At 36.8% G+C, this 12254-nt stretch overlaps 1 protein-coding gene across 2 annotated transcripts in view; it reads right to left on the reverse strand.

Moving 5' to 3' along the window:
* The window catches only part of PRKX (protein kinase X-linked), a 60777-nt gene that overhangs the window by 21997 nt on the left and 26526 nt on the right, over window positions 1-12254 (reverse strand). For both annotated transcript variants that reach the window (XM_039550128.1, XM_039550124.1), the window contains exons 3-4: window positions 8520-8783; window positions 2087-2206 (exon numbers count right to left, since the gene is read on the reverse strand). In XM_039550128.1, the coding sequence (XP_039406062.1) occupies window positions 2087-2206; window positions 8520-8783 (384 nt within the window). The remainder of the gene's footprint in view (window positions 1-2086; window positions 2207-8519; window positions 8784-12254) is intronic.

Here is a 12254-nt window from a genome sequence, read left to right on the forward strand (position 1 = left end):
TGAAATCTGGGTCTCATCCCTTGAGCCAGATGGCATCAAGACACAGAAGACCCAACATAGAAACAATGGCAGCTGCTCCCTTTTTTTACGAACAATATATACCAGTCATATTTCAGCAGAATGTACAGCAGTCATACTTCAGTACCCTGCAGTCTTGAGGTCTCAATGACTCCAAATATCTTGCTTGATTACCACCTGTAGTCAGTATGTTAACTTTGTAAACCATGTTTCTATTAGTGGTCTAGCAGAGAGAATCCCACCAACAACTCCTTAAGGCACGCAAATAAAAAAGGCCCAGTATCCACTTACACTGCGACCACACAGACCTAACAGAGAGTGGTCCCACTGACACCCATAGCGGGAAGGTAAATCACAGCCGGGTGACTGCAGCACCTGCGCTCATATTACAGCACCAGACACTTTTATCTACAGTCTTCCTGCTGTCTAGGACTAAGATTAGTGGTAACAACCCTGCTGGGAATCTCTTGTTCCTTTCATCTCTCTGAGAAGGACTCTTTTGACCAACTTGGGCTGCTCACCTTACAGGGAGCAATGGAAGAAAGGTGAAGCCTCGTCTCTGTACAGATCAGCCTACATAAATAACCATTTTGTATCAGACCAGTCAGCCAAGCCTGCCTGGGTCAGCCAGCAACTATTATATATTTTTATTGCTTTTCTGTCCACAAATTGCCGTGAGAGTCAAAGTCAATACATATACAAGCCTTCAGGACACTAAGAAAGCAAGCAGTGAGTAGCAATGCTGTGCTGGGATAAAGTTGTGTTGCTATTGGGTGGACTTTACAGCAGTACACGCAGTGGATTAGTGCTCTGAAGTGACCACCCATCCGTCAGGGGAACTACTTGCTAAGGCAGACTTACAACCTTGTCCAAACACTGGAAGAGTCACCAAAGCCACTTTGAAATGACAGTACTGCATAGAGAAAAGGATGAATAAATCCAAGCAAGGACACTTGGTTCTGATCATTCTACAAGGCTGCAGATTTATAAGGAAAGGCCACAAGGGACTCCTGACACATCCGGGGACTGAGAAGGTGTAAAGCAGAAGGCAGAAGTTTTAAGAACTATGAAATCAAACTGATGAAATATACTATGTTTCTTTGTAAGCTATGAAAGTCTTGCTTTCATCTGCATTTGTCATATAGCACCCACCACAGCAAAGCCAACTGCTTTCAAAAATCCCAAACTTTTTCTGCAAGTACCTTCAAACAACACAATCAAGACAAAAAAAGGGAAAAACATGCGGATGCCTTGTTTAGCACACAAGTAGCACACACTCTCCCTAAATCAGTTATTTTACTGAAAAAAACATTTATTTTTTGAAATCAGAGCAAACTGAGACAATTACTCTTATCTAACTAATACTAACAAGTCACAAACAGTTAATTATACTAAAGCCAGACTGTTTCTTCAGTTTGAATTTGTATCTTCTGGAAACATTGTTTATCAAACAAATTCCAAAACACCAAAAGTAGCATTTGAGCAAACTGATTTCAAACAGACCTATAAAGCTTTCCCCTGTTCTTCCTCTGGGTTAAAGAAAACCAGAGCTCAGTTGCTATAAAAACTGTATTAATAAAAGTTTTCCTACTTGCCACTATGCATTTTTACAGACTGAAGTTCCCACTGGAACTAGGATTTCACTATGCTGAAAATTAATTACAGAAGTTGTCCTGTTCTTTTCCCTTTAAATAGAAACGATTTTATGAATAAAAACTTGAACTTTGACAAAACTTGAATTTCCAAAACAGATAAGGAAAAGAGAAGCTGTTAAGAAAGTCTTAAGTAAAACAAAAACAAACAAACAAAAAAACCACAAACTAAACAGAAAACCCAAAACCAAAACAACAAACAAAACCAATGAATTCAAAAACCTAAAACATTCCCATAACAACAGTGATATATGTTCTTTTGTGCAGCTTCCCAATTCCTTTCTTCAAAGGCAGAAATTAAACTGGCATATCAGTAATAAATTTAACCCAAATTTGCTAATCCAAATATTGTAAACAGAACTAGCAAATAATTCTGTATTACATAATATTGCTGTGACATAGTAATTATCACTTACCCCGACAACATCTCAAATATAAGAATTCCTAGGGCCCACCAATCCACAGCTCTTCCATGGCCTTTACTTTGTATAACTTCTGGTGCAAGGTACTCAGGAGTGCCACAGAGTGTCCACGTTCTGGGAACAAAAGAAAGAAAAATAAAAACACAAAACAAACAACAAAAGCAGATCAAAGTGAAACTGAAACAACAGTAATAGGAAAAACCAAACACACACATAAGAAGTACCCAGCATATACCTATGTATTTACTGTATAAAGAAACAGAGAAATAAGAAAGGCCTCTACAAGATCTAAACAGATTGCTTTGATGATCTTCTCCAATTCTCCTGGAACACAGATATACGCAAATTAAGAAACTTCCTGTCTGCATAAAATATCTGTGTACTGAGTTTCCCAGCTGGTGGTGTGGTACTCTACCCAGCAGACTACACAGTGCTTTGAATTACTGACAGTGTTTTTCACTCTGTAAGCTGTAGACCCTGGAAGTTCATGGACTACTTCTGACAGGCCCAGCAGAAGACAAGCTTATTGGCCTTCTCCAGCAAAACAAAGCTTAATTAAAAAAAAGGGAAGGAGGAAGTTTTTGAAGAAGTAGTAGTTTAAACAAGTGAAAATCAAAGATTATTTGTTTTATGATCTAGGTAAAGTTTTTCAAAGAGTATTGGAATCTAACCTATCGTCACTTCCACAATAGTCACTAAAAGGTAAACATTTTGTATTTTTAGTTATTTACAATATTTACAAGGTATAGTTACGCAAGTGTGAGATAAGTAGGCAGTACGTTTTCTTGATATATTTTAAAGTCATTTTTAGTCATAGCTTTCTATGGTAAGGTCAGAATAAAACTGTTATATTGGTAACTAACTGAGGCTCAAATTCTATAAAGAAACAAAACAAACTGAAGCTAAGCAGTTAGGTTTACGAAGACCAAATTACATTTGAAAAGAAGAATATTCTGAAATAATTTCTTCCAGAAATGTGAACTTTTCTTTGTAAAAATGGCCAAGTAGAATTTGCCTGGCTTCACTCCCTTGATTTAGGTTTAAATGTACACTTGAGAAAAAAATATGCTCTCATTTTGAATAAATTACCCTTCCCCAACATCAAGTCAGAAGACGGAACTTTGAAAATGTGCTACCAGTTCAAGAGAAATTGAAATCACAGCACAGAATAAGAAAGAAAAGTGTATCACATTTTAAAAGGAGTTCTAGTAAAGTATGACAAAGAACATAGTCACAAACGGTCACTACACATGATTTCTAACTTGCACCAAAAAAACCCTCTGAGTATTTGTGAGAGGAAGAATTTTCTCCAACCAAACTCGTAAAACACCTCTGAACAAATGCAGTAAGATGAATAGCAATCACCTTTAGAAGTAATACTAACTCAACTTCTTTTTTTCTGAGAATGCAGGGAAGATGATTGTTCCACCCTACTCTGTGCTGACACAGCCTCACCTTCAGTCCTGTGTTCAGTTTTGGGCACCACAATGTAAAAAAACACATTAAGCTACCACAGAATGTCCCAAGGAGGACAACAAAGATGGTGAAGGGTCTGGAGGGGAAGCCTTATGAGGAAAGGCTGAGGTCACTTGGTCTGTTCAGCCTGGAGAAGAAGAGACCAAGGGGAGATCTCATTGTGGTCTTCAACATCCTCACAAGAGGAAGCAGAGGGGCAGGTACTGATCTCTTCACTCTTGTGACCAGCGACAGGACTCAAAGAAATGGCCTGAGGCTGAGTCAGGGGAGGTTTAGGTTGGATATCAGGGAAAGGTTTTTCACCCAGAGGGTGGCTGGGCACTGGAACAGGCTCCCCAGGGAAGTGATCACAGCACCAAGCCTAAGAAAGTTCAAAAAGCGCTTGGACAATGTTCTCAGGCACATGGTATGACTCCTGGGGGTGTCCTGCACCAGGCCAGGAGTTGGATTCGATGATTCTGATGGGTCCCTTCCAACTCAGCATATTCCATGATTCTCTGAAATATTTTAAAGGAAGTTTTTGGGATGTTTTTTTTGTTTGGTTGGTTTTTTTTAAGCCTTAGCCTTGATTCATAAAAACAGTTAAGATAAAGAAAGAGAAGCTGTACAGTCAGTTAAGGCTTTAAATAAAGAATTATGACTTGAACTTCTTTAAGCTTCATTTTACTACGGCGAAAACCAAATTACTCCAGCTAAACTGTCAGAAGTGTTAAGCACACCTTGCGTCCAATGTGCTTCAAGGTTCTTGAAACTACATTTGCAAGTGTAAAGAATACATATTTAATTTTTATCATAAATTTGTCTAAAAACCATAAACTCTTATTTTCCAAATCGAGCATACTGAATTCTCACATACATTGCTGCTTTACACTACTGCCATCTAGCAGTTACCTAGATCAGGACTACAAAATGAAGAATAACAGCAAAGCTCTGTCATCTTTTAAAATGAAGTATTTCTCCCTCTCCCAAATTTAAAAAGCTGTATCCATCATGTGACTTAATCATACTTATTTAGCCAGCTGTGCAAATGAAGCAGCTGACAGTTTTACTGTGTTTTTATTGAAGCAAGAGGAAAACTGAATAAAGGCCAACGTAACTTGAAGTCTCCTAGCTGCATTAGGAAATAAAATTCATTACCACCAGGTTAACCACTTCCTTAATTTCAATCAAGAAATTTATGTTTACTAGCTACACAAAAACTTGGAAGAAGCTCATGTTCTTTTTTAAGATGTGTATTTGTGCCGTGAGATCATGACTTCTGTTTCGTCTTCTGCTGGTCATGAAACAAACTATTCAGTATTTTGGAAAACACATCAAGTAAATGCTACAAAAAGATAGTATTTTAATTTTTTTTATCATTACTATTTTGTGACTATTGCATATTCATCTGAAACTTCAGATAACTTTTTTGAAGAAAAATTACAATGCAAAAAAGTAAGAATAGACTGTTCCCTTTAGACTGCTACAAAATATTCATGACTCTGAATTTTCAAGATAAAAGCTGAAGTACAGGTAAATGATAATTGATAAGGTTGAACATGTAATTTTAAAACATGAAATAAAATAAAGAATCTACATTGGTTACAAAGGTAAGCTACAAAGTAAGTTTGTGAAACTTTTGAAGAGTACTGTGTGAAGAAGTTAAGTCTCGATGGTTAATACGTTTTAGCATTCTACATCATTCAGCATCCATCTCTGTAGTACTTGACAAGCTTTTCTGCATAGGAACCAGATTAACAACGTTTGTCTTGGTATTCTGGCAGTTTCTCTATAATTATATTTAATAAAGATTGCTTTGTATCCAGCTGACGAAAGTTTGTTCTTCAAGACATTCCTGCTTCCTTCTACAGCGACAAACTATACACTTTGCAAACTAGACTTACTGTGTCTTACTTAGTCTTTTTCTGTTCAATCCACTGTGTAGAACAGTCATGAAGCACATCCAGCTTAAGCAACAGTGCAGAACTATCCCAAGTATGTTTAAGACTAATCACTTCTCAAGTTTCTAGAAAGACTCACAGGTAAATTTTTTAGGAACGTAAACTGAATAAACTAAAATTAACAGTGAATAACATTCCAGAAAAAAAATAACTCAAGTCTTAATTTTACCTAAAACTTTTATAACTTTCTGAGTGAAACCTGTCCATAAAAAATCCATGAAATTCCATGCAGATTAGTTTCGTGCTTCTCTGAAAGAACACGGGAATTAATTCCCCCCCCAGAAAACCCCAAACCAAACTAAAAAAACCCTACCGAAAACCACACAAAAAAAGGAAATTGGATCAGAAAAAATTTTCAGTGAAAATACTATACCCAAAAAGAGGTATATGCTTTTCAGAAAGAGAAAAATGTAACAGTTGCAAAGGTCAAAGGAAATCCTTTTCACAGCCTTCAGGTAACAGTAATTTATAAAAACCCCCTCCCCATCTTTCTTCTTGACATTGCCCCCTTTTAAAAGTAGTAGCACATCTATTTTATATGAATGTACTTACAAGAAACTGAAAAGGTTATTAAGTCTTCTGTTAAGCAACATCAAGGTGGAAAAGAGAAGAAATAAACAGCAGCTGAGGCAAAGACAAACTGTTTTGGAGAAAAATTTAGAATTTTTACACATACACTATGAGTAAAAAGGGAGGAACAAGGATAAACAGAAGGACATACCAACAAAGAACAGAAGGAGCAAAGAAAACCTCCTCTCTTTTCTCTGTCTCTAACAAGAAAATATTAAGAGCCTAGCCCTTCAGAAATTGTACTAATAAGAAGGTACAGGTGCAGGCTGCTTTCCACAGCGGGAACATGAGCTACGAGCCAGACACTCTTTCTAAAGAGCAGCTTAACTGCAGGGCGACATGGTGAACATTTCATCCCTTCACACATGGTAATGGGAAAAAAGGAAAATGTGTACAGAAAAATGTCAATTAGGCAGCTACACAATCATTAGTGTGAAGCATTATGTATTTGGAATGTGCAATTGTAACCAAAATCTCGTGCAGACCATCTTTTGATTTACGTACTGTATCTTCTTTCTAGGAATGTCTTTGCTGATCCTGAGAGCAGGTTACCTCACAATGTTTGAAAAACACAAATACTTCATGACTTCTTTTTGCAGTTCATGAATACTGTATACATGCACACATCTATACACTCACTGACATCTATACACCTAAGAGTCATGTGTACAGATGTTTGCCATGAATAAAAATGACAAAATACGTCCTATACTTTTGATCAAATAGGCTATGCCATAAACAAAAGCACCTACTGGAGTGCATTAATAGATAAAAGGCTGATAACTGTGTATATTTACAGTGACAAAACCAGTGTCCTGATGATTACTTCAGCTAGTGGTGAGAATATTACGTAGTTCCAAAAAAACCCAGTAACACAAAAAGCTAAACCAGATTAGCACAGGTTAACTACCTGTGCTCTAATTGAGAATGTCCTTGCTCATTCCAATTTTATGGTCTGTATTTATGTTACCTGTTGTACATTTGAAGGTATCAGCTATGAATATAAAACTACTATAATGTTCCATGATTCAATTCAATACAAACTGATCAACTTCACTGCTCTCCAAGCAATATAGGGAACACAAACCCAATTAAAACCAGTAGTGGTAACTTAGTTTAATATCCTAAAATATATTTGAACAAATTTACTCTTAGAGATTCATCTTCCAAGTTGAAAAATATACTCTGATGTGAACTATCACCTTATTTAACGAAGGGTTACTTCTCTTGTGACCTAAACCCACAAAATAGGAACTACCACTAAGTGGCAGTATTTACATGTTTAATGCAAGTCATAAGAATTTGTATGAAAACGTCTTACAAAGAGATTGTACTACTTTCTTACATGGATGTTTGTACCCTCTTCCCGCAAAAAATTATTTTGATTTAAAAACAAAGTATTAAAATAAAAGGCCAGAATTTGTAGGCCTTTTTGCTTGGGCAGTGGAAACTGAATTCAAATGCGTTCATAATAAAATTCTATGGTTTTAAAACAGATTTTCAGACCTTAAAGGTGAATAGAACTTTTCATTACATTTTGTGATTGGATTTGTCTCATCTGACTTTTACTTCATAAGGGATCTACTAAGCAGCTTCCTCAGATCCACTCTCCTTTCAAATTGATCTTGTAGAACTCTCCTCACACCTGGACCCGTTTGTTGCAAAAGCAGCATCAAACAGGCTGATGACCGAAGAGGATGAGCACCTACGTAACACCTAACTCACCACGACACTGCCTCAACCAGAACAATCAAATATGGTATCCCTCAAGAGATGACTCAAAGGCATAACACCAAACCTTGTCACACCGCTTTCCTGATACGACAGGAGGTTTTACCTCCCTTTTCTTGAATCCCAATGCTCTTGCTTACTCTTAAAAACATGTATTATGGTCTTGGAAGAGCTGTCCGAAGAGCGAGAATTGAGAAATCACTGGGCTGGGGGGGAGCCTCCACATTATCAAAGAAGTTTACATATTTTAAATTTTAAACTAAAACCGACAGCAATATAGAAGCTAGATTTAAATAGATCAGTCCTGCTGAAGCTGGCCTTATGGTTTCTGTCTAGATTTTTGCAGTTTCATTTTAGCAACAGGCTAGTGAAACCACCATATCCCATTTTAAAATGTTATTCCTACACTTCAAAAATCTCTAAAAGGGAACTTTTTACAACACGACTGCTGAAAACTTAAATATACAAAAGCAGAAAAATAAAAATATTTTTCCCTGGTTGCTTGTGTGTGATATTCCTCCTTGTTATACCTAAGGGGTAATACTGGTTTCCAAACAGTCACTGCAAGATGGTAATTTCCTTCATATTAAGGGATTTGACATAAGTGAACCACATGGAGTGCTAAATGAAATGCTGAGCACCTGAAATCAAACTTTTTTTCTAACTGTCTAGCATGCAAAACGTAATTACCATAACAAAACCCCACTCACCTGTCCACCAGTTTTTTTGCAAATCCAAAGTCAGTAAGCTTGATATGTCCTTCTTTGTCTAGTAATATATTTTCTGGTTTTAAGTCTCTGTAAACGATTTCTTTGGAGTGCAGGTATTCTATTGCACAAATAATTTCTGTCGAGTAAAACAGTCCTGTGCTGTTGTTGAAACGCCCCATGTTGCGCAGGTAACTAAAAAGTTCTCCTCCTGGCACATATTCCATTAACATATATAAAAAACGTTCATCGTGGTTGGTCCAAAATCTGTAATAAAAGTATTATTTTATTGAATAAAGAAATTATGTCTCTGATTTGCTTTACAAGTAGATGTCTGTAAAATGGCCTCTGCTGACCCAACCATGTACATAAGTGATTTCTGATTCCCTGCCTGCAAATATTGAACCCCCAAGAAGTCATCAGGATTACGTTAAGACATTCAAGTAGCTGCTTAACCTGCAATGTAAACCAGATAGTTGAGGATAAGTACAGCACAGGCCAAGAAAAAAAATTGATACATTCTGTGTCATCGTACAAAACAGGTCTCTTCTAAGCACCAGACAACTGACTTGATATAAAGACTACACATTTTTTACACACCTTACATTTCATATTATCAGGCATTGCCAAAGTGATGGTGGTAGGCAGAATCTGCTTTTGTAAAGACTTTCATGACAACATGTTCAAAACCAGACATCAAAGAGTGATCCTTCTCCCCTCCTATCCCTTCTTCCCATGAGATACACAATCCCAACAAAAGCATCAGATGCCAATGCTTGCTCTTCTATGGCATCTTTCACAAAAGCAATAGAAAAGCAAAAATGACAGCAAAACAAGATTCATTTCTGTACCTCAGAATTAATCTAAGGATAGGTACCTTCCACTCCTCAGACTGCCACCTTTTGTTTAAGAGCTATTTTTGTGGTAGTCAGAGCCACGTAAAGAACATGTAAAGAAGAAAGAAAATGATACATGGCTTTAAAATGCTTCATTATAGAATACAGGAATCTTGTCTTCCACATTCCCCTAAATTATGCTGTTTTTCTTTCTATCTACATTAAACAACTCACATACCACAACCCTCAATGTAGCTCAACGTTTAAGAAGAAGGAAGTATCTGGTAACATCTTAAAGCACACTACCATTTAAAACAAAGAACAATCCCTAATTTCATAATAAAAGGTAGAGAACACTGTATCCTTACCTACTTATTGATACAGTGATACAAGAACAGAAGCTACTTTAGCTTCTAGTCAGTGCTTCTGCAGTATCACAAGTACCTTGTGCTTAATCAGGGCACAGAGCCTCAGGAAAGATAAGCAGAGCAAACTGAGCTCCCTAACACATGAATGACTTTTACTCAGGAAGATTTTATTTTTGATACCAGCACTGAGGAAACCCAGGAAATAAGACTGAGTAACAGACACCAGCTACAGTTCTTCCATTCCATCAGTGATGGAGAAAGCAGAGTCCAGCTTGCTTTCTGCTTTTATGGAACTTCTTCCCTATCACAGTCATCAACATCATTAACTGGCTACTGATGATGTGATGTTCACAGTATCTTTATCGACCATGCAAAAACACTCTGCAAATGTATTTAAGGTAATTAGGCAAAGCTGCATCTACAATAAACAATGAAAGAAGAGCAGGAGTGGGCGCAACAAAGTAAACCACATTTATGGGAGAGGAAGAGCAAAATCTGACAATACAGAGGGACAAAAATGGAATACCTACATATACATTAAGCACAGAATTTTTACTGGAATTAATTTCTTCAACAGTTGACTCAAAGGTTTGTCTATCCACAGAAAAATGGATATATTATTTGGTATACATGAAAAAGAGCAAAACGAAGAACTTCAGTACTTGCAGTTCAGATTGCTTTAAATGGTAATTTAATACAAAAAAAAGAAAAAAATCACAAAAGCTGTGATTAGAATAATGTGTGGTATCATTAACTCTACAATTCAGCTTTACTACATAAACTGTGGATGCCATTGTGAACTCCTACAAACAACCTGTTTTAGCTTACACGACTACAAGACATAGCTGATTTTTATTAATTCTTGTTCTCTTCAAAAACAGGTCAACATTACACCTCACTGTAATAAGCTGCACCACAGTAGTATGACATGTTATTCAAACACGTCAGTAAAGATTGCCTAGGAATCTCCTGTGATCAGTTGTTGCAAAAGCACCTAAGAAGCGTTTAAGAAAAAATTGTACGTAGATGAGTAATTCCAGTGTCTACAGAAACACTGCACCTCCCTATATACAGAATAGGTATTTCTCAAAAGTAACAGGAAAAGGGAAAAAAAAAAAATAATAGGACTCTTTACATATAGGAAGATACATGGAATTTCCAAACACCAGAAATGAATTACATGCAGTATTACTTTATAATTTTCCATCATAAAATCCTGAAATAATATGCTGCACTGACACCTATTCCTCCCTGTTTTGCAACCAGGAACATACCATCAGTGTTTAAGATGACGAAGCTAACTGAAAACATAAAAACCAGACCACGTAGATAACATACTTTAAATGCAATAACTATAAACTATAGTTAACTAATAAACTAGTATAAACTAAATATAAACTAATAACTATGAACTATAAAGTTTCTTCCTCATTTTTGTTAAACACTTATAGTAACTAACAGAAAAAAACCCCAAATATATATTGGGCAGGGGGTAGCTGAAAAAAGCTTTTAGTGTGTGACAAAAAGCTGCAGAAAGTGCTATTTGTCATACACTCTAGTGATAATCATCCACAAAGGCTTGTTTAACCTAAAGCACATAAATATTGTTGTGACCTAAATTTTAACCACCTCACTTTAACTGCATTGCTTGGAGTCTCCTCTGCCAAGGAAAAAAGGCATCACATGGACAATTACATGAGTACAGCTGATGCAACATATCATTGGACATTTCAACAGAAAAGGCAGAGCTCTAGAAGACATGAAGAATATTTGCCTTGCACACAAACTGAACTATTTGAGTTGCATCCCTTGGCAACTCAAAAAATCCGTTATTTTGTAAATAAGGTGTGAATGAAATCCAGGAAAACTCACCTGTTTGGATTTTTGATCACTTCTGTATGAACATGAATCCTCCCATCCCTGTCTCTGACATCTCACCCAAGTTTCTCCATTCCTGCTGTTCTGACACACAGACCTACTGACATGGGGTTTATTTGGCAGTTTCCTTGTTGGTTATGGTAGGGTTTTCTCTTAAAGAATTTACAAATGTACATAGATAAACATAAAACATCCTGTTCCCCCTGTTCAATCCATATTTCAACCCGTCTAATCAGATGTACTCAGCCTCTCCATCTTGCTTTCTTCCATGAATCTCAATCTCTGCACACTCTAAAACTCATCTTACTGATACTACGCCACACACAGGATTTCTGAACACTAGCTGGAAACTAACAGCATCATGATGCTGGAAAATGCCAACACCACACCAGGGAAAAAGCCTCCTCCTGCAGGGCTCATTCCACCTTCTGGATGACTACCATGCTGTTCCTTCTTCTTTTCCCTCTGATACTTTCTTAACCCTGGGAGGAAGCTGCACTCCCTGCAGCTAGATTAACTAAGGTTAATTTTGTCTAATTTTATGTAAAACTGATTAAGGCAGATAAATGGAAACATATCTTGGTTAATAGCCAGCCCTGTATCCATGCATGAGAAAATATAAATGGAAATTAACTCTGCAATTACCAGACGTTTCA

This window comes from Corvus cornix, chromosome 1, assembly GCF_000738735.6.
Source record: "Corvus cornix cornix isolate S_Up_H32 chromosome 1, ASM73873v5, whole genome shotgun sequence".
Lineage (NCBI taxonomy): Eukaryota > Metazoa > Chordata > Aves > Passeriformes > Corvidae > Corvus > Corvus cornix.